Source organism: Carassius gibelio, chromosome B8 (genome assembly GCF_023724105.1).
Source record: "Carassius gibelio isolate Cgi1373 ecotype wild population from Czech Republic chromosome B8, carGib1.2-hapl.c, whole genome shotgun sequence".
Taxonomy (NCBI): domain Eukaryota; kingdom Metazoa; phylum Chordata; class Actinopteri; order Cypriniformes; family Cyprinidae; genus Carassius; species Carassius gibelio.
In genome coordinates, this window is record NC_068403.1 from 25100467 (window position 1) to 25127055 (window position 26589).

The following is a 26589-nucleotide window of genomic DNA, read 5'->3' on the forward strand; positions in this document are numbered from 1 at the left end:
TTTCAGTACACAGACAAAAGCCATTACCGCCCGTCTGCTAAAGCCTTGGTGAAAAAACGAAGCTTTCCATGTACACAGTCTATAGGGATCCCTCAGAATCCCATCACCCTCACAGGAGTTTGCGCAGCGTAATGTCGTATCACCTCAGCGCACTTACAGCCCATTCCATCTGAGCTGACAAACACTAATGGATGTGTTGTCACGGTAACAGGCCTACAGCAGTCCCCATAGCAACTTCAGCATGCGGATGAGCGTGTGCGTGTCTCACGCGTATCACCCGCGGCCGCGCTGGATGCTGACTCTGCGCTCGTGTGATGCCAGCCGGCGCTGGAGATCAGAGTTTGACTTCTACGTGGCGTCGGTCGAGCAGCAGCACAGCAGGCGAGTGTGAAAAAACATGGGATGAAATCATTTTTTTATTGCACCTCCATTGTGCAACATTTAACCTGTGTGACTCAGTGCCCCATTTCAACATAGCATTAGCAACGTGTCTGGAAATGAGCTGGCATGACAGGAATCTGGTCTGTATTTTGGGCAGGAAGCTGTACTTCGCCCAGCACACGATCAGCCCGTACTCCAGTCGTGTGTGTGAGGGGCCGCCGGGGTGTGTGTTCAGCACGGGACCGGATGGACCCACTCAGGGCAGCTTCTACGCACCTCTACCTGCAGGTACAGGGCTGGCTTTTGATGTATCTGAAGTTGTGTGTTTCATTTAAAGGGACAGCTCACCCAAAAATAAAACTAATAAAGTCATTTACTCACTCTAATGTTGTTCTAAACTTTTAGGTATTTCTTGAACAGAACAGAACATACATTTTTAAGAAGGTTGCTTACCAAACATTTGCTGCTAGCCATTAATGTTCAAAGTATGAAAAAAATGAAAGAAACTCACACAGATTTGGAACGACTTGAGGGCAAATGATTCAATTCAATTTCAATTCAAGTTTATTTGTATAGCGCTTTTTACTATACAAATCGTTACAAAGCAACTTTACAGAAAATTACGTTTCTACAATATTTAGTAGTAGCTTATAAGTGGTGACTGTCAGTTTGTGCACGTTTGACAGGATTTATCTGAAAAATTAATACAAGACGTAGTCAGCCAGACGATGAACATTATTAACAGCAATTATTATATGATGCAATCACACTTGTAGCAATAATTGTTAGTTCTGTTTGTTGATTCAGGATTCAGAGGTCCTCTGAGGGTCAGCATCATCTCTTCTCAGGTGTTCTGGATCCAGACTGGAGCTTGTGTAAATCCTAGTTACCACGGGATGTAAATCCGTGGCAAAACATAGAAACAAATAGAGACATCTTTAGCATAGCTGCTGATCCAACAAAGTAAAATTAATGAGTTAAACCCAAGCTAAAGAATAAGAATGCACATTTGATCAGATACAACTACACTCACAATTTAAGACACATTATTCGAATGCTTGGCGAAAGAGATGCTTTTTTAATCTAAATTTAAACAGAGAGAGTGTGTCTGAACCCCGAACATTATCAGGAAGGCTATTCCAGAGTTTGGGAGCCAAATGTGAGAAAGCTCTACCTCCTTTAGTGGACTTTGCTATCCTAGGAACTACCAAAAGTCCAGCGTTTTGTGACCTTAGGGTGCGTGATGGATTGTAGCATGGTAGAGGGCTACTAAGGTACACAAGAGCTAAACCATTTAGGGCCTTATAGGTAAGTAATGATCATTTGATGATCAAATCTATCGGTAAAACTTTAGTATAGGGACCAATTCTCAATATTAACCAGCTCCTTATTAGCATGCCTGTTTTTAACCTATTGGCTGTTTATTAAAGCACATATGCTGCATGACCATGTTCTAAATCCCAAACCCTACCCAATACCTAAACTTAACACCTAGCTTGCTAACTATTAATAAGCAGAAAATTAGGAGTTTGTTGAGGCGAAAGTTGTAGTTAATGTTTTTTTATAGCAAGAATTGGACAAAAACTAAAAATAAAACAAATAAATCATACCTCAAAAGTATACTTTTGAAAACTGTTCTTGCAGATAATATAGTATTAATGAAACAATGAACACTTGTAAGTGTACTTAAAAGACAGTTCACATTCATGATTATGTTACTCACATAATTACACTTTAATAAATTTAATACAGTTTTGGTTTTGCTTTAAAGAATTAATTTATTTTGATGTGTTGACTAACATCATGAAGCACGTGTAAAGTACTTGATTATAACTCTAGTGTGATATTCAGTATTACATTTAATGTTTAGACATTTTAAATCTACTTAATTGCAACTTCATAGTTAAAAATGAGTAATTACAAATACATTAAAAACTGAAAGAAATTACATTAAAAGTATATTTTACATTCAACAGTTACACTTTAGCCATATTTCAAAAACATCAGAAGTACTTATGAAATAATATTTATCTATAAGACATTTTGTTAATTTTAAATATCATGCAGTGTCTAAAATCATTACATTCAGTTCACACTTCAATATATTCTTTTAAAGTACATTATTTCCATAATAAGTATGCTAAAGTGCGCTCATTTTTCACATGGGTCTACACATGGGTGACCTTTTAATTGACCTTAATGTATCTACAGTACGTACAAACTGAATAAACTGAAACTGAAGTTTATCCTTATGAATCTGTTTATGTACTGTGGGCAATGGCTGGCTGACTAACATCAAAATTTTTGACCGAACTGTAAATACATGTAGAATGAAGTAATGAATCTGGTGCAGTAGCTGGCCATTTCTTTTCAGGTTGTCTTTTTTTTTTTTTTTTTTTTTTTTTTTTTTTTTTGCAGTCCTGTGGTGATAACAATTAACTTTAAAAGACCACAATGAAACTAAAATTATAGTTCTGTGGCTTTAGTCCAAGTTTATTAGATTTGAAGCCTGCTGATCTACTTCTAAAAACTGACCAAATTATATTACAATTCATAAGAAGTATGGGGTTAGTCAGATTTGTTCATATTTTTTTTTTTTTATGTGAAGTCTCTGTAACACTTATAGTACAGGGACCAATTCTCAGTATTAGCTAGTTTCTTATGCCTATTATTAACATATTACATATAACATTTTGGGCTGTCCCAAAACAAAAGTGATTGAACAACATGTTACTTCTTAAACATACCCACATGCAATCTTTCTCATGTAAACACTAAATGCTTCCTTTACTGTCAGTTTGTCAGTTGTGGTTTAATTCTTTCATATGTCTACATCTTGCTCAGCTCCTGCCCAGGTTAAGATCTCCAGGACCTCCGGCTTTAACCCCTGCAGCGGAGGTCAGTGTGGGAAACCAGCCGTGCGTCCTCTAGTGGACACCGGAGCCATGGTGTTCGTGGTGTTCGGCATACTGGGCATCAACCGCACTCAGCGCTCAGACAACCATGTTATTGGAGACCTGGTGAGACACAATACAAACTCTTTACACTGAGTGCAGAAGAGAAGTCCCCTCATGAAAATGGATAATGGATTAATCATGGTCAACATCCAAATATATCATACCTCTGTATATCCTCAGAAGGCACAGGTTTTCATTTTGTGTTGCTTTTTGGACTCTCAAAGTCAGAGCATTGACTTGCATTTAAATTAAAAGCACATTTTCTTTTTTTTTTTCTTTCAATTTTTTTTAATTACCCCTTTAGGGGGAGAATCATAGAATCAAATCCCAATTGCTATACTGTGCTTCATAAATAGTTTTCCACAACTCCCACTACAACAAAAAAAAATGCAAGGTGCCAAAACAACAACAAAAAAAACAGCTGCAAGTCATTTTATGATATTTCGATCGACATCCTCATCCAATTCATGATTGAAACCTCAACCCTACTTTTTGGTACCTTTATGATTATACATAGATCTGTGTTAGTCATGAGTGTCAAATATATGATCATCAGGCTTTTGTGGAACGTTTATTTGTTGATCTCTAAATCAACTGATCACTGTAATGGAATGCATGTTTGAGGCTACAGAGCTTTAATCATAGAAATATTTAATAATTTAAATATTATATCAACGTACACATATTATTGTGATATACATAATGATGACTGATCTTTATATGCATTTGATCTAATTAGTCTGTTGAACAGTTATAAAGATCTCACTGATTTACAATACATTTACTTTTTTACAATACATACACCAAACTGCATATTTTATCTAAGTTTGAGACTTAATAAATCTGAGGTGTTTTGTGCTCTTAAGTATGATGTCCATATTCTCTTATATCTTACTATAAGAATATCAAATTTAATGCTCAAGAATCGAATCTTTCATATGTCGGACTTTAAAGGGTAATACTTTTACTTCCATCATCTCAGTTTAAAAAAAAACCTCAGGATTGTTGATGTGGTCTCGGTCTGTTACTCTGTATATTGATTGTTTTCTTTGAAGCTGTTTTATGAATGATTAATTTCATGATTATTGACCTTCCTCTCCCTCAAAGGGGAGTGTGATCTATGATCCAGACTTTGATGTTTTTAATGAGATCGGGAACTTGTGCAAGCTGTGCAAAGCCATCAGCGCCAACACCAAGCTGGTGAAGCCTGGTGGAGCTCAGTGTTTGCCGTCAGGTCAGGAGGAACCCTTTTAAATACAACTGTTATTAGATGATATTATTGATTTAAGTGCATTGACACCATCAGATGAGAAGAAAATATGAACTGAATAGAGCTGGATAGTGACACTAACTTTACAACATTACAACATTAAACACTTTTCTTAATGTGATCTGTCTTGTATAAAGCATTGGCTCTCAGTTGGTCACGTTGTGTTTCTCTTCTGCAGGTAACAGCCTCACATCCATCCTGCCGTTACTCCATCCTGAGTGTCACTCTCTTCCGGAGCCCAATCTCTTGCCTGGCCAGCTATCCCATGGTGCAGTGGGCATGCAGAGCGGTAGAGTGCACTGGATCTCTATGGCTTTTGAATCAGTGAGTTCATTGCTGCATTTCAGTAGTTGGCACAAATGTGTCGTTGTGTCATAGGAAATGCTTTAATGGTGCTGTTTTCACCCTTTGTGTGAGTGTGACAGCACCAAAAATAGCTTCATTACTTAACCTCTTACACAAGGTTGTTATGCATTTTTATTAGGGCTGTCAATTTAATAGATTCATTTGCATGTAAAAAACAAAAACATGTTAAAACGATTATTGCATTTAAAGCACCCGCACCGGCCCAGATCTGTACATTATCTTACATTGCATGCAGTTGATGGTGAACATGATGCAGGACGACTGACTGCATGTACTTGCCGCTAAAATAAAAAATATGATGGCAAAAATTAGTTTTTGACTTTGTGTTTAGTAATATCACACAAGCAAGAGTGCTGTTTTTCTCAGAATATCTGCACGATTTCAAATGTAATATTGATTTTATACAACAGTGCAGTAAACAAGATGTTAATATTGGGTTTTAGACACAAATATAGATTTTTCTCTTTTGCTCAGTAGTTCTTAACAAAACCACGCGAGACTGTTGTGCATCTATGAGCAGCACAAAGTGTAAATTTTGACGTGGAAAAACCAATGGCTTTATTAATTTCTGGCTTAAGAAGAAAAAAAAATGAAAAAAAGAGTTGAAAATATATGGCTATATATGGCTATATTTATATATAGTTAAAAATGTCTCAACTAGCAGAATACAACAATCATATTGTTTCAGGTAGAGACTAAACAATAGTAAATATGTGTAAACAGTATATACACATGCAGATTTAAGGCCATGTTTTGGTTTGTAGCTTTACTAAACAAATATTAAATCATAGATGACATATTTATTTAGAGAAGGTCTTCTTGGTTCAAACACAGATTCAAACTGATTTGTTATGCCCTTATGTAGCATTATAGCCTTAATATGTGTGTACATTGAAAGCATTTTTTTATGTCTATTCAGTATTTAATGCTTTTCTCATCTAAAAGGGAAAATAATTTGAATGTTATTTTTTGGGGGGTGGATTCCTCAGCCAAATTACCTAATCATGCAATGTTTAATGTTTAAATTAATGTTTAATTACTTGACATCCTTATTTTTATATAAGGGTCCTTCACTGTCTCTGTGTTTCAGACCACCTACAAGGGGAAGTCTTCGTTTCAGACTCACTCTGATTTCCTCCAATGGGAGAGTTTCCTGCAGAAGCAGCTCGCATCACTCCCAGCATCCTCGGCTCTGAGACGAGGCTTCCAGACCTGCCAACACTGGAAGCAGATCTTCATGGAAATTATAGGCAAGAGAGCAAAAATAGAACGTGGCAAAGACAGAAAGGAGCTTTGATAAATATGGCCCTGCTTGAATAAATGAGCAATTTAAGAGCGATTAGTCTGAGGCGCAGACGTCATTAACACGAGTGCTCATTAACTTCTCTCTCAACAACTGACAATAATGAATCTGCAGTCAGATTCTCTATTTGTATCGCATTAACCTCTCTGAACTGCTCTTTCTGCGCTGCCCTGTGTCTGCAGGTGTGGAGAGCGCCCTCTACAGTCTGCTGCTGTCACTTGCCATTTGCATCGCATCAGTAGCTGTGTTTACTGCTCATCTGCTGCTGCTGCTGCCAATCCTGATGAGCATTCTGGGTAAGTCATGCCTGAACAAAATATTAACTATATGTGTTACAACTTTTGTTGTTTATTTTTGTCAGTTCTTTTTGAGTGAATCTCCGCTATTATTTCCATCCTAAAAAAATCCTTTTACTATGAACAAATTTAGGCTTATTTTATTTTACAGTCAATTTAATTTTTTTGCATAGTAATATTATTTTAATTTTAAAATAATTGATTTTATCCCAAAATGAACATTATTGTGGTTCCAAAAAAATTATTTTATTTTAAATTTATTATATATATATATATATACTGTTCTATATATATATATATATATATATATATATATATATATATATATTTTTTTTTTTTTTCAGCTTTATTTAAAAAATATATTTTTAATAGTTTTAGTTTGTACTGAAATAAATTATGTTTTAAATATAGTAAAATACTGCCTCTATGTTGGTGTTGTTTATGTTAACTAAAACTATTAAAAACAATTTTTTAAATAAAGCTGAAAAAATAAATTATATATATATATATATATATATATATATATATATATATATATATATATATATATATATATATATATATATATATATATATATATTACAACCTTTCCAAAACAATACAAATCTTAAAAATAAGTACTCAAATTACTAAAAGCAAAACATAAATAAATTAAAGCTAAATAGAAATCTAAAAAATAAAAACGAATAAAATGACAAAAGCATTTAACAAAATGACTTTAATATGAAAACTGAAAATATTAAAACGCACATTCTATATATATATATATATATATATATATATATATATATATATATATAGACACACACACAATGGACAACATTTGGATATATTACAGCAATAAAATCAAAAAGGTCTTTATAATGGGTTTAATATTTCTTTGGGTAATTATGTAATTTTATTTTTGCATGGAATGTGACCTGGACATGCTAATGTGTTATTGACTCTGTAACCCTTGAAATATTTTACCACCATTTATTAAGGCCAACTAATTTTCCTGTAAGATACTTAAATGCAGCGTCTCCGGTAGCATCAAATGCCTGCTTCAGCCTTTCTGTTGAATTTAATTGACTCGTGTAATATGTACTGATGGTAAAAATCATTGTGTTTGAAATGTGCGCCTCTGTTCCCATCTCATTTATATGTTAATACAATATGCCAGACATGAGCGTGATTTAACTCGCTTTCAACCGGGAATATTATCACCACAAGTGATTACTTAGACTGAACGAATACACAAATGATGAGAAATGAGAAGAGACTGTGAACATCATCCCACTCCTACGTGCCCAACTAAAGAAGGAAATAGATTTCAAAAATGTGAAATGATGCTTGAATTCAAGTAGGGTAAGGAATAATAATAATAATGGTAAAAAGCATGACTCTTGGCAGGTATGGTGTGTCTGGTGGTGGCGGTGATGTATTGGCTGGGATGGGAGATGGGTGCAGTCGAAGCCATCTCTCTCTCCATACTGGTGGGCTCTTCGGTGGACTATTGTCTTCATCTAGTGGAAGGATATTTACTGGCTGGGGACGCTGACACCTCAGGACTGGCTAATCAGAGTTCGGTACGATTTACATTTATCCATCTCTCGTAGCGTTGAAATGAAACGATAGTTCCTGACTGTTTTCAGGATGTGTTCACATCCCACTTCATTGGTTGTGTTTTGGGCTTGTGACACCAGAGTTTTGTTGGATCCCAGGTAGGGACATCATTTAATCTGTCGGACGCTGGGGTTTTCTTCCAGCTTTGTGCCCTAGAGCGAGACACTGAGCGCTGGGACGTTACAGGGAACTCATTTAAACCGGCCTGCCCTGGATAAAACAGCATCTCCTAAATAAAATACATGCTCTCACTTGTATGCATCAGGTATCTTTTTTATATGGCAGAGAAGCCCTGTATAAATAATGGATTATAATGGTTGATATATTATAATACATATATAATACAATGCTTTTCATGGCTATAATTAAATTATTTTAATTAAAACTGTTGAAGGACACGTGTAACTTAAAGTGTGTTTAATAATGGATTATAATGGTATTCTTGATGCAGTATATCATAACACATTATTAATTCATAATTTGTAATCATTAGATCTATAGCTCTAAGTGTTGCTCACGTGTGTGTGATGTTAATGAAGGGATTTCATTTGATTATTTTTGTTAATGATAATGAAGACAAGGCAAGAAATGCAACTCGTGCCAGTAATTAAAAGATTTTGATTAAAACTGTTGAAGGAAACATGATGAGGGCGGTAATATCACAGCTAGATACTAACTTAAGGTGTGTTTAACAATGGATTATAATAGTGTTCTTGATGCATTAATGATATTTGTTTTGTTTTTTTATCAAATGTCAATATATTATTTAATACATTATACATTTTTATTAGATTATTCCTGTCAGATATATTATATATTTGATTTTTATATAGTCTTAGTTTAGATGCATCTAAAATAGACCAAATCCAAACTTAAGTTTATTTTTAAATTACGTATTATATATTATGTTTGTTTATTTTTAATCATTATCATCCATAGATTTTCTATTTATTTACGTTTATCTTCTGTAAGTATGAAACTGTGTAAACATGAGCAGCCCACACAGCAAGAAGTTTCGGCCCAGATCCGGCCCACATCTGGCCCACATGATACGGGCCGGATCTGGGCCGAAACTGCTTGCTGTCTGGGAGTAATTCTCTCTGACAGCGTATTGAAGAAAACCTGCTGCTTCTGAGCACAGATCCAGTGAGGAGGAAAAATGTAGGCATACTGATGATTTGCCAAAACTCGCTACAGATGAACTGTAAACATCACGGGCGATTCACACTTCTTCATTTAGTAGATCTACCAGACAAAAAACAAACCCCCGAAGTGAGAGTAGCGGAACAGAAAGTTTCGTTTTTCATGCGAGGTGAATGTTAACATGAGTTTTCACAAGTCATTCCCTCTGCTTCGGCTTGCAGGAGTCCTCCATCAAATGCCAGACACGGACCCTTGAAGCAGCCGATCACGTGGGCGTGGCTATAGTTTCCAGTGCCGTGACGACAGTGATTTCAACCGTTCCACTCTTTTTTTGTGTCATCGTGCCTTTCGCCAAATTCGGTCAGATTGTGGCCATCAACACGGCCATTTCCATCGGCTTCACGCTCACCGTCACGACCGCGCTGCTGGCCACGATGGGACCCGGCGACTTCAGCCGTCCTCCCAGAGCCGTGCTCAAAGCCGCTCTGCTGGTCCTGATCGTGGGGGTCTGTGGAGGCGTGCTGTGGTGGACCGGGTCACAGTTCGCTCCGGACGCACTGATCTGAATCGAAGAACCTGGTGGATTTCAGGAGAGTGACTGTGTGATTATTTTAGACGACATGTGTGAACTCTTTGGCAAGCAAGTTTGGGAAAATGCATTATTTAACATACAGTGGTGGCCCAAAATATTAAAACACTAGTATTTTCACTAGGTTTTAAGTTATTTCTTTCTTTTTCTGTAGTGTGTCAGTAGGAAATATCAGTTTACAGTACATTTCAGACAGAAAATATTTTTTACTGACACACTACAGCAAAAGATAGAAATAACTGATTTAAAGGGTCATATGATGCTTTTTAAGGATCATTATTGTTTGTATTTGGTGTAATAGAATATGTTGACTTGCTTTAATGTTCAAAAACACATTAATTTTCAAATACTGTACATTATTGTAGGTCCTCTTTGCCCCGTCTCTCTCAAACACGTTGTTTTCTACAAAGTCCCTCCTTCTGACAAGTGCAGTCTTGCTCTGATTGGCCAGCTGACCCAGTGCATTGTGATTGGCCGAACACTGCAAGCACTCGTCGGAAATGTAACGCCCCTTTCCATAATCGCAAGCTTCTTCTTTCAAAATAAATGTAAAGACAGTTAATAATATCCTTAGTTTTACAATCACTTCAAGCCCAAAAGGGGATCAGAGTCGTGTGACAGACACAGTGATGAAGCTTGTATGTGTTTGCAGTACACAAGCAACAGACGGTTAAGACAACTGACTCCCCTGTGATGTCTCTCTCTCCTTCTCTCTCTCACACACACACATGCGACACGTAAAAACTCTGCATTTGAACAGTCAATAGCAAATACTTAAACTTATAACAAAACATTCTTACAGCAGCTGATTCAGAAGCAGTAGATTGTCATAGCAAAGTCAGAATGACCTCCTCTCCTACAGTAGGTTCACAAAACCTTTGTCCATAAAATGTTTTGCTGTTCTGTTGTAAGTAATCTTTAAGATTCCTAAATGCATCTACTTTCGTAAGGCCAAATAAAGTGCCTTTGCTTTCTCCTAGAAACATCAGCATCTCCCTGACATGACTGCTTCAACACTAACTGAAACCACTCCTCCTTTCTTTGCATGAACATATTAGGCAAATATTTCCACATAGTGACATAAACATGTGGGGGTGTGTCTGAATGAGGTGTTTTAGGAGGGCATGGCAGAGTCTTAACTTTGATAAAGAATATCTCTTTGGATTTGAGACTTTAGTCTTTGCAACTTTACAGATCTTCTTTAAGCACCAAGAGCTTGTTACATTTCAAAGAGAAAATAACTATTTTAATTGCATCATATGACACCTTTAAAACCATTTTAGTTGCAGAAAATAGTAGTGTTCTAATAATTTTGGCCACCACTGTAAATGGCACACTGTTAGAAAATAAGAAACCCTAAATATATGAATACTTTACAGTCTGCATGAAGGTAGCAGATGTGGGAAATGATGTCGCAAATATTTAGGTAATTAACTATCCAGGATCGCTCTGTCAGGGACTTGTGTTTAATGTTAATGTATGACTAAAAGTGTTGACTATTCCTCAGTGTTTTGTATTTTTTTTCAACACCTGGACTGGAGTGACTCGACGTGTCTACTTTCGATTCAAGCGTGATGAGGCCCTGACGTCTCAGAAGAGGAGGACATGAATTCTGTGAATTCATATCGTTCATGACGGCGGTACAACACTGGAGGAGAACGAACCTGTAAGATGAAGCTACGTTTGAAGGATCGTGTGACAGAGCTGGTTAACTATTAGAATAAAAAAAATAGTTAACTATTTGATTTCTGAATCTAGAAGTCCTACTAAGTCAACATGAAATGGCATTCACAATCTATTTTACTTTTGCAAAGTGACATTTTTGAGTGAAACAGGATGTTTGATGTAAGTAACCCAAAATCCAAAACTTTTTACCATGTGTAAATTGATACATGATTTGTAGAATTTTTTAGAAAAAGTAATGATGGTCTATCCCTAACAAAATCACACAAATTCCCTACAAGACTGTCATTTTTAAATCTGGAATTGATTAGTAAAAAGTCATGTTCACCATCCTCCACCATTCACCATGTCTTCAACGGTTGCTCAATACTTAGCAAACTGGCTATTGTTCAACATTAACCAAAAGTCTGCACAGCCTTGGTTACATCAGATGAAAAGGAAGAGAAAAGAAACAGTAACTATTACACTGTTTCTAAAATAAAACTGAAATAAATATATTATATACTATATATTAAATAACTTTCAGTTACCTTGTCAAGTAACTGAAAACAAGTGGAAGTACTAAAATTACTAGAACAAAAACTGAAATAAATTTAAATTAAAACTACAAAAGAAAAAAAAGACAAACACTTAAAATTAATAAGATATTAAACAAAATATATTAAACGGATTGTTTTAAATTAAAATAAAATTGAATTGAAAATGTTAATAAATAATATAATAGTGTATACATACTATATTATTAATACTAATATATATGTATAATTATTATAATTATTTTATTTTTTTGACGATAGGAAAAAATCTTGGTAGGAAAAAAAAAATGAATAAAATGTTTAAAGTTATGGAAAAAGAATATGAAAGTTAGCCCCAACCTCTTCATCAGAGGGACTTAGCAGATCATATGAAAAAGTATGTTTGAGCAAAAACATACAAAGCTGCTGGAAATTCCCCAAATGTAATGTTCTTTAATGTTTAATGTTCTTTATGAGTATTCTTTGTAATTACATGCTCAATAACAGCACACGCTAGGAAAATAGGAGCTATTTCTGATTTCATGTTGACTTTAAAAAACACAAAAGCCAACATTTCCCTACCTTCATGGAAGAGGCTACTGTAATGTTTGGTTTTGTCCAAAACCACTGAAGAGGTTTAAAGTACAGATCATACTGCTAATGCACTTAGTTGTATATAAAAACATGTGAAAAAGAGTTGTTCTTTGTCTGTGAAATGTTAAGGGTACTGTCTGGATTTTATAAGATAAAAGTGTAAAATCGTGGTGAATTTCATGCTGGCTTTTGTAAGATTCTGGTGAAACAAATATTGAGTTCTACAGAGTGATGTTGTGTTTCTGATGTGGTTTGTTAAATTCCCAGTGAAACCCACTCTTTGTATTTGTTTTCCTGCACACCAAACGGATCCACTTAACTCTGTCTGTCTTCATCTTTTTTGATTGTTGCCATTTATCTCTGTTTCAAAACATATACACACACAAAGTTACAATGATCACAGGCGACCTTCATTTTGACCCTCAACCAGCAGTCTGGAAATAATACAGCACTTCAGCAGCAATCCACAGACTCTCGCTGTCCTCCAAAAAGCTCTCCGCTGCACTCCAGTGCCCTCCGCACGCAGGATTTCAGCTCGCCTTCACAGCTCTAGCTGCTTTCCTTCTTCTGATAAATTCACACATTAACAGGTGCACACAATACATGCTGGCATCAGTGGGTGAAATGTTCACAGAAGAAAAAAAAAATCCAGTTAATTCATTTACATTTCAATTAATTATTAATTTTCATTTTTGCTCCTTAAAGTGAGTGCGTTCTTTTCTTTGATCCACTTTAAATGTTGACTAGTGTATATATATATATATATATATATATATATATATATATATATAGTCATAATCTACTGACAGTGGATATTTTCTTTATGCAAAACATTTTAATTTTTTATTTTAGTTTTGGGGTCAAATATGTCCCTGGCATTTCATGACAGTTAAGGCAAGATTCAACCCAAAATGGCTTATTGACAGAGATTGCATACCTCAGTTATAAAATTTAGTTATAAAATTTAAATATATTTTAACTATACTTAATGTGCACATTTTCATTGGTAAGCGTTTTCTCACCAACATCAAAATTTTCAAAGCACTTGCTTGACTTTATTTAGCTCTTCCCATCAATTCAGCTTAATTTTTAATGTTGGAAATGGTAGAAAGGCATGAATAATGCACTGTGGTGACCATTCATAATTGATGATCTGTTATATACTGTAGCAAATTCAATACTGATATGTGGTTTATTTAGAAATCCACAGTCATCAATACGAGCAGGAGAGCAAAAGTCCATCATCAATGTGAGCTAAAGACCTTGAAACCATCAGCGACTAATGTAACGCCTTTAATACATGTAGGTTATATCAGAAAAAAGAAATCACAGAAAGAATCCAAATTACATGACAGAGCACTTTGCCTTGAATGTGCTCGATCATAGTTTTAACTGCTGTAACTTAATTGGTATATTTGGGCTTTTATTCAATTAATTAAATGGTCAGTCAATAGTTCCTGAGTCTACAAGACAAAATGTGACATGAAGCATTTCAAAATGGAAATTACATTTTATGAAATAGATGCACTTGTTAACACTATGTGCAATACATAGGTGAAAATTAGCTATACAATATAAATAAATTGCATCTTTTGTCTGCAATTATACATAGCCTTAGTTCTCCAAGTTGTCTATGGTTTAGTGTACTTTTGAATACATTAATACATATTTACATACATACATATGATAAAATGCATAAACATGTACCAAGTCTTGTGTGGGAAGGCCAGCCAGGGTGAATAAATGCTGAGGTAACGTGCTAAAACAGATCATTTGAAGCCCGCGTTCACCCACAAAACACTATTTCTAACAAGAAATAACACTGGCATTAAAAACATTAATAATGCTTAGGAGGATGTGCTTCGATTAGCAAAATGTACAAGTGCTCCACTACTCTAAAAAGCTGTGCTAGGAAGCATATTCAAATACAGAGATGCTAAACTCAGTATCTTAAACACAAAAATAAAATCCTTTTTGAAGAACTATAATAGAAGTTAGTCGATCTTGAGCATGAGGGTAATGCTAGCTTGCAAGATCGTATATCGAGCAACTTGTTTGGTCACAGCACTCGTGGCTTGAGGTGAACTCATTCAAGGTTCAGATGGAAGCCATTGTCTAAAACCTTTTAAAACCCCAAAATGTATTCTTTAAATCCCATAATCCTCATCACTTTCCTTCCTGGATCTCACACATCCAAGTCAAACAGTAACCTGCAACGATTAAAATCTAGCGGCTTGGAATGAATCAGTGGGTAACAACAATCAGATATCCTGAACCTGAGATTTAAAAGAGCTTTAGGTAAATCCACAAAGGCAAACAGGTGTGAAATTATATCATATGATGAAAAGAACAGTTGAGACAGAGGAGACCAAGTCAACAGCCTTTGAAGGAGTTCTGCACGAGAGGGAAAGTGAGAGAGGTAGGGAGCAGCACACTTCACAGGGATGATCCTGGAAATGGAGGGCGCTAACACTTCAGATCAAATGATCAACCCCGGAGATCATGCTCCACACAGATTTGACATCAAACACGCTCTTTTCCCAACTGACACTGAAAATCAATGGAGAAAGAGCGACTGAAAGAACTGGGGCGCAGGACTCATTTGATATAGCACCGTCCCACCGCTCTCCCACATGCTGAGGTACATTATTGGTACAAATGAACATTTTACAGTTTTCCCATAGTCAGCGGTGTAAAAGTAACATCTACCCAGCAATAGGACATCTGAGGACTGGTAAAAAGTACAGTCCTTTCAGGTATTAACTCAAAATTGTATTGAAAACGAGACAAGCAAATAATTAACTCAAAAGGTTTTATGTCTTGAAGAGATAATTCACCCAAAACTGAAGATCTGGCCATCATTTACTCAACACCAAATGACATTGTTACGCTCTTTCTTCTGCAGAACACACACAGAACCCTAACCCTAACCCAAACCCTAACCTTCGTCCATATAACAAATTTCAATAGGGTCCATCATATTGATTTGGAGTCACTGTATGGACAAAAACATTCTTGCAAATGGCTTCTTTTGTGTTTCACACAAGAAAGTAAGTCATTTACTCAAATTTGAAGTAAATGATGACAGAATCTTTGGCTGAACTACCCCCTTAAGGTCATGTCTAATAATAAAAAAAAAATTGTAACATTGATTACCCTGACTGAGGTCCTTATGCTAGTGATGTTAGTTTTGCGAACAACTTTCAGTCATGGACTGCAAGGAAAGAGCTTGAAAAAGAAAAAAAAGAATACAGCTGTAGGATGTCAGGACACGAAAGGGCCCACCAATTGTCATGTGATTGTGCCTAATTTGTTCATGATCGGTGAAGCTCAGAGAGAGCAGTACGGGGACCGCACCACATTATCAAGACTTTGAAAAAAGTGTGTGAATAATCTAACAAAAGCTAAGCATTTTCCACCATACCATCCTGTTTTTTTATGCAAAAGCAATTAACAGCCATCAGACATGGGCCACGTGTTGTTTATTAGTCTTTTAATGTGATAACTGATTCTGGAAAACCTCCTGGAGAGTGATAATTTCGGACAGGGTACCTTCTGGACTACTGGCCAGGGAAAAAAAAAACGAGTTATTACAAACGCTGGTGCCATTACATCCACATTTCCTTCTAGCTGTATCACATGCATCTTTTTGACATACATTGTCATTTGCTCAAGTAACGACAAAGAAACAGGCCCACAATGGCCTACGATGCGCTTTATGAACAAGCAATGCCAATAATGTCAAGAAGAGACGGTTGTTTCCCCACAGAGCAGCGGTAAATTTCAAGTTGCAAGGTTGGAAAACATGCGAGGAACACCGTCGTGAATGCCCATGCTGCGCTCATTTCTCACTTCCTCTATCCCACTGTTGCACAGATGACTGGTTTGGTGAGTTTGCTCGGTTCTCCTGCAGGAGTTCCTCAGTGTATGTGTTTTTCAACGCACTCTCGGCTCATGAAAGGTGACAAACGGGGGGATTCCAGTATCCGATCAGCTACGCCCACCCTTCCCACCCTCCCCTTTTTTGATTTTGCCCCTATATTGGTATCCAGCAACTGAATACATTCCCCTATCCACATCTTGCCCCAAATGTAATAATAATAAAAAAAGGTAAAAACAAGGTCTACTGTGGAATGGCTTTACTCCTCACAGTCATTAGGGGATGCCAGAACCCCTGTGAACTACTGAGGTGCGGTTGGCGTTCTTGCGGCTGGTCCGTCGAGTCTGGGTGTTCTTGGCGGCCGGGGGGCTCCGAGCGATGGGCGAGGCCCTCCCCCTGGGGCCCTTTCGCTTCCCCCTAGGCCCTGCACGGCCCCTCCCGGCCACTAAGGGTCACTTCTTACGAGAGTGGAGTGTGTCCTGAAACTTGGTGCTGGTGTAACGCACATGGAAGCCCTTCTTATTGATGGTGTCATCTGAGCGGAATTTGATGACAATGGAGTCACCAGCGGAGTAGATCTCTTCTGGAGGCTGGAAACACAAAGATGGAGGAAGACTTGAGTAGGCTAGATAGAACAAATTCCCTTTCATCACACCAACACAACCTCATCAATCCTACAGATTGACATTTTAGTGCAGTGGTTCCCAATCCTAGTCCTGGAGAACCCCAACGCTGAACATTTTTTATGTATGTCTTATCTGAAAAAAAACATTTGAGGTCCTGGAGTCTTCACAAATGAGCGGATACGTTAAATCAGGTGTGTGTAAAATGTAGGGGTTTTCTGCAAGAAGGATTGGGAACCACTGTTTGGGAACTACTTGGGGAGTCCAAACCTGTTCCTGGAATGCCACTGTCCTGCAAAGTTTAGCTCAAACCCTGATTTAACACACTGGGACCTGATAATCAAGGTCTTCAAACTCACTAGAAAGTTCTAGTCAAGGGTACTGGAATTGGGTGGAACTAACATCTACAGGATGGTGGCCCTTGATGAGTAGGATTGGACACATCAGGTCTAGAGTGAGCCAGTATTGAGTTAAAAGGAGTCAGAAAGACCACGAGTCAGAACTCCCATGATTCTTTACGCAGGTTAATTGTGCAATGATAGCACCTCATTAATGGGCTTGGCAATACGACGCAGAAGTGGGTTCCAAAGAGCAGGTTTTTAGTCCCCTACACCCTTCTTCTCTACAAAGCTCTCACCCTGTAGGGTAAACTTTCTGAAGTGCTACCGTTTTAAAATCTGCTCCGATTTTAAAAGCTGTGTAGTGTATTCAAGACCTAACTATTGTCTTTCACCTAAGTTCTAAAGTGCTACCAAAATCTTCAACACAAGGTGAAAGCTGTTCCAAAGAAAAGGTACAGTGGAACACAGTTATGTACACAATTTGATAGCATGCGCAATAACAGGTGCTTATTCCTCTCCTAAATTTCTGACCAATAAAAGTGTCTTTTTACTCTTCCTCTAAAAGTTTAGTTTTTCTTCTTTGATTTTGAAACAATGGGTTGGTTAAGTGTCACCACCTTTTTGAACAAACTTATTATCACAGAAAAAAAATAAGTGTGTACAGTTGATGATCAAATTTGAATTGTGCACACTGCGTTGAAATTTAGGTATACATTGGCTTTAAAAGGTATCTGCCTATGTAGATAGTGAAAAGTGCTTCACATAAGAACCTAAATCTCAAAGCATTTGATATGGTTTCAGAGTAGTTTCCATTGTGCAGTGGCTCTTTTCTGACCAAGTTTAAATGGGTTATTTTAGGCTGTGAAAGCCTAATGTGGCAGCACACTTAAGCTCATGTTGCTCGAGGGACAGATTCCCTGCTGTTAGTAAATTGTCAGTTGCTTTGGATTAAAAGCATGCTCTAAATGGCAAGCTACCAAAACTCGATTGAGACAAATGCACACTGTCAAACATCCTCTTGGTTCAATCTAAGAAAACCTCTCAGGCGATAAGCAGGTTACACCCTTTTCAGTATCAGAATTTCATGCGATATACCTTGTCTAAACTCAGCCTCAGTCCTTCTCTTTGAACTGAAGTAAATGTTACCTACAGAGCTGATCTCATTCATACACACACACACACTGAGTTCTTATTGTTTCAGAGAATTTTGTATGATTTGTATGTTTCAGAGATTTTGTTTCTCTCCAGAACTAGAAATTAGGAACATCCCTGACAGCCTCTTTCAAAGATCATCATTTATCCTGTAAAGCAGTAGTTCTCAAGAGGTGGATTGTGTCCCAAAAATGGTCCACATGTCTGTTGTAATAGGGTCATGGACAGTTAAACGGGACTGTAAGGGCCAGTGAACACAATTTCTGATGGCTCGTAGAAACCAATCAAGCCTAACAAAGTAATTTGAGTGAGAAAGGGCAAATAAATGTGGTTCTGCATGATTAGCTGCACTAATTCACAAAGAATAGTGCTGGTGCTGAGTGATTGGTTGCTTTGAATTTCTTAGATCAAACTTTTTTGCATTCAAGTTTTGATTTTGTGCGCTTCAACAGCCAGTTAAAGGTATAGTTCATCACCCCCCCCCCACCCCAAATAAAAAAAGCTCTGCATCAATTACTCTTCCTCATGTCATTCTTTCATTCATCTTCAAAACGCCAATGAAGAAATTTTAATAAAACTGTAAAGATTTATGTCTCTCCGTTTGAAGTCCATTCCACAAAAAAACGTCAGTGCTTCAACTAGTTCATAAAGACATTGTACAATAAATCCATATGAATCAAGGAGTTCATATCGTGAGCAGATTTAATCTAAACTTTTATTTATATAAAAAAACTGATCAACAAACACACATAGTGCATTAAATATAAGCTCAAACTTATAAAGCACCAAGGTTGGAGCTTCCCTTTGAGCTTGTTTACCATATTTGCTGTATCTATGAGTGTGATGAAAGTTTATATTTGATAAAAACCTAAATTAAATCTGTTAAATAATAAAGCAATCATGTCTTCAGAGGACTTGTGGAGCGTCAAAATTTAGGAAGAAGTGACTTTCAATGAAGAGGCAGAAATCTCTCACGGTATCATGATCTGAATTTCATAGACTTGCGTTTTATGGGTTTGAACATGACATGAGGGTTCATTTTCGTTGAAATACCCCTTGAAATAAGTTGTTTCTACTGGTTCTGACATGAAACGCCGAAGCATTTTGATGTCTGTGATTTTATGTAGCAAACTAAATCTGTGCTTTACCCCTGATCCACAGTAGCGGCCCAGTCTGGGTGATTTGGTGTCCGCCCCATCAAACAGCTCCATGTAATCATAGCCACAGTCGGCCTCCTCCTCAATCTCGAAGGTCTGGAAGATGAGCTCCACGCCGTAGCCCTTCTCTGCTGTGATCACCCACTGACAGTCGGACGCCCCGGGGTAGTTATTGTCACCAAACTGGGCATGAGAGTAGAGGTCTTTAGTTTTCACCTCGGCTTTCAGACGGCCTCCGCACTCTGGAGAAGAGAAAGAAAACGAACGTGAGAAATAAATTCACCAGTGCATTCAGCATCTCAGAATATCACTGCAAGTCAATAGTCCCTAGTAACCAGAAATGGTTTAATTATACATTTTAGAAAAAGTCTTTATTTATTGAACGTGGGTGTCATTTAAAAAAAAAGCAATAAGCCATTTGAACCATGTGCTTCAGTGATTTTACATTGGCCTGTTGTTGATGACACACAACAGAATGCTGCAAGGTTATTGTTTTATTATAAGAGACTACATGTAATTGCAGTATTTAGTGGTACTTTATTTAACAGATGGATGTGCTCACCTGCAGTATGGGAAGCCTCGAAGCCTTTCTTCTGTACTGAGTTATCAGAGAAGAAGCGGATGAACATCTTGTTGCCGGAGGATATGATCGGTTGAGGCTTCTTTGTGCCACAGTATCGTCCGAGGCTAGAGGCCTTCCCATCCCGACCGTCATAAATCTCAATGTGGTCATAAGCACATTCCAGATGAGGCTCCATGTCGATTTCATTGAAAGCCTGAAAAATACGGCTCATGTCAGCGTTTGAACGGCAGACACTCCGTACACTATTATAGTGAACACGGAAACAAGATTATTTTGAGTTCCATTGTCTATGTAGACAGCTGTGTTCTAAGTGGCCATTCACAAAGAATATTTTTTGGGATTTAAAAACATGAGACCGAGTGCAAGTGGACTTTAAAAAAAGGATGGCCATCACCAATTCACAGACTATTTTTTTCTTAAAATAAATAATTTAAAATGACATAATTTCATTTATTTACAGCCATGTAATTAGTGAATAATGTACAATCAGCTGGTCTTTATAGCAAAATAAACCCTTACAGGGTGATGCAAGGCTTCAAGCAGGGGTCAAGCTCATTCTGCAGGGCTTTGTTTTGAACTAATGACCGTTTGGACGGTACATTACCCAACGATGGTAAATATGGTTGGAGAGGGGATGTACTATTACATACTAGTTTGATCCGATGTCCCTGGGTGGTGGAGAGGGCCCAGGTGCACGTCTTCTTACTGGGGTATTTATCTGGCCAGTTGGGGCTGGTGATAGTCCCGCTCACGCTGTTCACAACGTGATCACAGCCGGCTGAAAGAGACACCAATAACACGTGACGTCCAGCACTCAAAAAGCCTCATGCTCACACTCATCAGATGAGCAACGTTCAAACTCCAGACAACGAGAATCGCTGTCGTTTTTGGCACACAGATCCATGCATTTCCCAACCTCCTCAAACAACTTTTTTTTTCCCGTTTCTCCCAAGCACTGCCACTCTCTTTCTATTTCTGCCAGCAAGAGGAAGGCGTTCTCTAAAAATATCCAGACTCTAGTTAGTGTCAGTGAGCTGAAATCGATGGTGAAGGTTTCTGAGCAGTTGTGCGCTAATAGGGAAAATAAAACAACCAGACTGCTGTTCGTGCCGTGACCTTCCAGGCATACAGCAAGTAATTCTGATATATTTGAGAAAACACTTTCCAAAACCTACCCTAAAGCTATTTACAGGGAATTTCTGCTTACATGGGCTAATTAATCTAGGATTGTGTTTTTTCTTTCTTAATAAAACAGAGTTTCAACTCTGACTCGAAACGTAGTGGATATCTGTCAAGCTATAAAAAGTAAAGAGATTTTTCATGCAAAAATGACAATTCTGTCACTATTCACTCTCCTCATGTTGCTCAAAGTGCTGAACTCTCCAAATTCCACTGGATTTTGTGTGCATCATTATCAAACGTGCTGCGGTTTGAATGTGTGGAATTAAGAACGAGATTTGAGAGCTACATCAAGGAAAGATTTTTAAAGGCATAAACTATTACTTTTCAGTTTGTTCCTCCTATCATATTGCTTTAGAAGAAGCTTATATTGTCATTCCATCATATTTCTGGTACATTTATAATGCTTATATGTCCTTTTTGAATCTTGATAGCTGTGAACGAAATGAAGTATCATTGTATGGAAAAGAGCAGAATGAACATTCTTCATAATCTCTCCTTTTGTGTCTCACACAAGAGAAATGTCACAGGTTTGGAACAATATGAGGGTGAGTAAATGATGACAATTAAAATTTTTGGGATGAGTTATCCAGTTAATAATAACATTTTTCTTCACTTACTGAACACTTGCGTATTTTATCATATTCCTACCATTTTACATAACAATATGGCATGATTTTAAGCAAGTTTACATGTCCTGTTACTTTAAAGGTACACTGTCTATAGTGTGTGTGTTTCTCACCTTCCTTGCAGTCATGTTTGTTTTCGTGCAAGACGAAGCCACTTCTGCACTGACAACTGTAGCTGCCAAAGGTGTTCACACATTCATGCTGACATCCGCCGTTCTCCTTAGAGCACTCGTCTTTATCTGTGAGAACAAAACACCAGATCTCAGTAACACACAGATATTCTTTTCCCCCCATGATGATTTGAAAAAAAGGGAAAAAAAACCCCCCATCATTGTACTTTAATGAGATAAATCCTATAAGCATTACACTTTATATGCATTATAAAACAATGCATTTTCAGTAAAGGCTACGATCAGATATTTTTTCCAGTAATATATTATACATTTAACATTTTTATTTCACAGCATAAACTAACCTGAGAAGAACTGGGCCTTGAAGCCCTTCTTGGAGACAGTGTTGTCAGATTTGAACTCAATGCGCATGTTGTTGTACTGAGAGGTGATGGCCTCCGGTTTCTCAGCTCCGCAGAATTTCCCGTGCAGTCTGGAGTCGGCAGACAGACCACTTCTCACCTCAACAAAGTCATATTTACACACCTGCACAGCAGAGAGCCACACACGGGTCAGACCTTTCCACCACTGCTGGTCAGCAGCATCAAAACACAGCATATGACACAGCTCTTTTAAGAAGGGAAATATAATAGTGGAATACCATGTATTGTTTTCTCTTTCGCATTTATTATTTTGGTTGCACTTTATTTTACAGTACGTGTACTAACATGTACTTATAGTGTACTTTTGATAAAAACATCTAATAAATGTAAATGTTTGAAATAAAAAATAGAGATGGGAAAATAGTGTCACGTTTGTTTTGATGAGAAACTGGATTGGATCCTTCATTTAAGTGGCACAAAATGCTCGAAATAGTCCACTGATTATTTCCACAGCTTTTCATTTTGATTGCAACACATGAGCGCATAGCATTACACTTATCACATTGTTTTTGGCAGTCAACAAAGCTGAAGCCATTCTCACCTCCCTCTATTAAAGCAGAGCCAGGACATTGAAGAAATGTTCTAGGTTCAATAAAAGTTAAGCTCTGCTGACAGCATTAACACAGACAATATCGACAAAACAAACACAAATCATATTCACAGTAATGCACTTGACAATAGAAGTCTATGGGGTGGCTTGTAGTTTCAAAGAAGCACTTGCATGCATTCTTATACCGAAACGTGCTATTTAAGTAAGTAAATCATGCTTTTAATGGTGGGGCAGCTATTGTAAGTGGATGAATGTCTGGGTAAATGATACCAACGCAACTCCTGTGGCTGGAGTTTGCTCTATGTAAACAGAAGTAATCCTTTCACATACTGTGCAAAAGTTATTTTTGTGCAGGTCCGTGCCCTGTAGACTTTCAATATAAATCCATTACTGCAGACAGGTTCGTTTTTGTGGTCATAATTACTTTCTGTGGTAATTGGCAACGTCACCGATGCAGAACCTGTATGAACCCAAATCATTCCTAGCTTTAATTTATACAGCAATTATATAGTACGCCATTAAGGAAAAAAACTATAAAATGCTCAGGAGAGCATACAGCTGCTTTAAACATGTCTTAGTGTGTCGTCTAATTTAGAGGTCTAACAGCTATTTAAAAAACCCAGGCTAAGCCAACAGCCTCATTTTCTTTCTCAAAATCACTTTTCTTGTTTAGCACTGATGTAATGACGTTGCTGTTATTTTAATGCAATACAACCGGCTTCTATTGAAGTTTGTGACATTTAAAATAATGAAGATGGCAACTCTTTAACAGGATAACTCTGTGTTTTTTGTGATAAACATGCACGAAGCCTGAAAACTACCCTTCATCTTAACAAACAGATCATAAGTGCATTAGTCACGTGAGCTGCACCGGGCAAAACTGCCGAAAGCTACAGTATCAACAAAAACAAGTGAGAAACCAAGAAGGCAATTTGGAGAAGTCATTCCCTAAAGCCCTTTGGTGACTCACACAGATCGAGCTGAAATGAACCAGACAAACCCACCCCACGCTGAGGCAAAAACCTAGTGCTCACATCGTTCCCCTCCGTCTCGAAGACGTCGAAGAGCAGCGTGATGCGGTACTGCGTGGGCGCCACCAGCTGCCAGATGCAGTTCTTGTTGGGTGGATACTCTTTGGGCCAGCCTGGACTGGTGATGGACCCATTCAGCTTGGTGATGAAACCACCACAGGCAGCTGGAGAAAAAGACAACATAAAAGAACTGTAAGACAAATGATACTAATGGATTATGAAGAAATACTTCAGCTCCTCAGTCCACACACAACATTTCTTGAAATGATCTGATTCCCAAGCCTTTTCAAGTTAAAGAATAGGAGCTTTAATCTGAAAGAAATAGTATCAACAGATTCTTCTACATTGGGATTGAAGCAGATTATCAGGGGGGGAAAGTGGATACTTGTTTCTATTCATTGATTAGCAGATCTGAATTTTAGCATCAAATGAAGATCAAGTTATGTCATTTTGATCAGTAAAGGTCAAAAAAGGAACATGCATGGATGAATCATTCTTAATAACTTCAAATTACAGATTAAGAAAAGTGATTTTCCATTCTGTGCAGACTTTAAGAAGGCTTTTTTTGAAATTCCCTTCAGGTTCTCTTTATACACAGAGTTCATTATGAAGAACATTAGGTTGTTGTTTTCTTTAAAAAGTCTTTTGTCCTTGTCTTTAAACTTCATTTGAAGGCACCCGTGTGTGTTTATTTTGTTTCTGTGGATCGATCATGAATCGTTTGAGAAGGAATCATGATGCATCAACAAATATACTTTATCCCCTCTGATCACTACCACTGTGCATATAAATTTAATGGGGTAGTTCACCCAAAAATGGAACATTTCTCATCTAAAGTTGATGTTATGAAGGTTGATTGTGTCTAAACAACATCGAACTCCAATGACTTTCATTGTAACGTGCAAAACAACAATAAAACTTTTCAACATTTGTTTCACAGAAGACAGAAAGTCACACGGGTCTGGAACGACTTGAATAAGTAAATGATGACAGAAGTTTCTGTCACTTTTTTTCCCCGCACATACAAAGCAATTATCCAATTATACCAGAGCTCATTTACATACAAAAGTCTTATACAGTAGGTGAATTGACTTTTTTTTTTTTACCTTTGTACCTTTTTTAACCCTTAAAGTGTGCATATTAATAATTCAGAGTAGTAATACATACCCTTAAGGTATTAATATCTACTTTTATTATACAATGTTGCACCCTTTGTTGGTACAAAAGTGTCCTTTTGAGGATACTATCCCAGTGACAAGGTGTTGGCGCTATTTTAAGAGTTTAAAAAAATTTATGTAAAAATGTACAACACAGCTCCTTAAAAAAATAAAATAAAAAATAATTCCCTAAACCTGCTACATATTTGATGCACAATATTCCTGGGTTACAAAGCACTCTTAAACTTTCAATTTATCAAGCTGACATATAAAATAACAAGAACATTTTAATTAAAATAAACAGGGAACAACCCCAGGCTTAATATCTAATCAAACGCGAGCAGAAAGAAAGAGTAGTTTACTTTCATACTTTCTGTACTTTCCAAATTACTCAACAGATTCCCTACAGCGATTTCCACCGAACACATGCGCTTGGGGAGAGATGTTTCCATGGCTACCCACATGAAGCCTTTGGACAGCACTTGCCTTGAAGTTTTAGCTTTATGTACATTTAAGCCCTATCAGTCTCTATTTATTCTGTGAGAACAAGCAGCACAGTCATAATGATAATGTGGGATTTACTGCTGATATGAATATAGCCACCGGGAAGCTTTGCTGGGCCAATCTTTCTTTTATCTAATGGAGAATCATTTTCCGATCGCTCCAGTCTGTCACGATTGAGCTGTTGAGTCATCTCAGTGCATGTCTGAACGAAAAGACTTTTGCTCAATGTAGCAGCCGCAGGGTACGTGCTGTCCTAGCAACTGCCTCACGCAGTTAGCCGACGATACACTGTACCTAAGAATGCTTTGACCCTTAACCCCAACTGTATCGTAGCACTTTGTTTGAGAAAAATATGATATAAACAGATTCAAACTTCAGCAGAATTTCCATCCGCTCAGAAAACAGAGCAGCGTTTTGTAAGTGTCGTGCGGAGGAGGGCAAAGAAAGCCAGGCAAGTCTGCTGTCAATGTGAGGAAGGTGCTCATAACTTGCTGGCAGCCCCGAGCCAATAGCACAAAGCAGATGTCGGCGGTATATCAACAGCGCAA

The 26589-nt window shown here is 37.4% G+C and overlaps 2 protein-coding genes across 2 annotated transcripts in view; one reads left to right on the top strand and one right to left on the bottom strand.

Annotated features, from left to right (window-relative positions):
• LOC127962863 (protein dispatched homolog 3-like) overlaps positions 1 to 10496 on the top strand; it is a 60955-nt gene extending 50459 nt beyond the window's left edge. The window contains exons 13-21 of the mRNA XM_052562459.1: positions 212 to 385; positions 543 to 669; positions 3226 to 3401; positions 4446 to 4572; positions 4787 to 4932; positions 6065 to 6224; positions 6460 to 6573; positions 7966 to 8141; positions 9543 to 10496. Of these exons, the coding sequence (XP_052418419.1) occupies positions 212 to 385; positions 543 to 669; positions 3226 to 3401; positions 4446 to 4572; positions 4787 to 4932; positions 6065 to 6224; positions 6460 to 6573; positions 7966 to 8141; positions 9543 to 9887 (1545 nt within the window). The 3' untranslated portion in view covers positions 9888 to 10496. The remainder of the gene's footprint in view (positions 1 to 211; positions 386 to 542; positions 670 to 3225; positions 3402 to 4445; positions 4573 to 4786; positions 4933 to 6064; positions 6225 to 6459; positions 6574 to 7965; positions 8142 to 9542) is intronic.
• Positions 10497 to 14108: 3612 nt separating this feature from the next.
• Positions 14109 to 26589, bottom strand: part of LOC127962864 (bone morphogenetic protein 1) — a 69424-nt gene continuing 56943 nt past the window's right edge. The window contains exons 14-20 of the mRNA XM_052562460.1: positions 24384 to 24544; positions 22722 to 22902; positions 22360 to 22485; positions 21089 to 21216; positions 20418 to 20631; positions 19847 to 20097; positions 14109 to 17172 (exon numbers count right to left, since the gene is read on the bottom strand). Coding sequence (XP_052418420.1) covers positions 17035 to 17172; positions 19847 to 20097; positions 20418 to 20631; positions 21089 to 21216; positions 22360 to 22485; positions 22722 to 22902; positions 24384 to 24544 — 1199 coding nt within the window. The 3' untranslated portion in view covers positions 14109 to 17034. The remainder of the gene's footprint in view (positions 17173 to 19846; positions 20098 to 20417; positions 20632 to 21088; positions 21217 to 22359; positions 22486 to 22721; positions 22903 to 24383; positions 24545 to 26589) is intronic.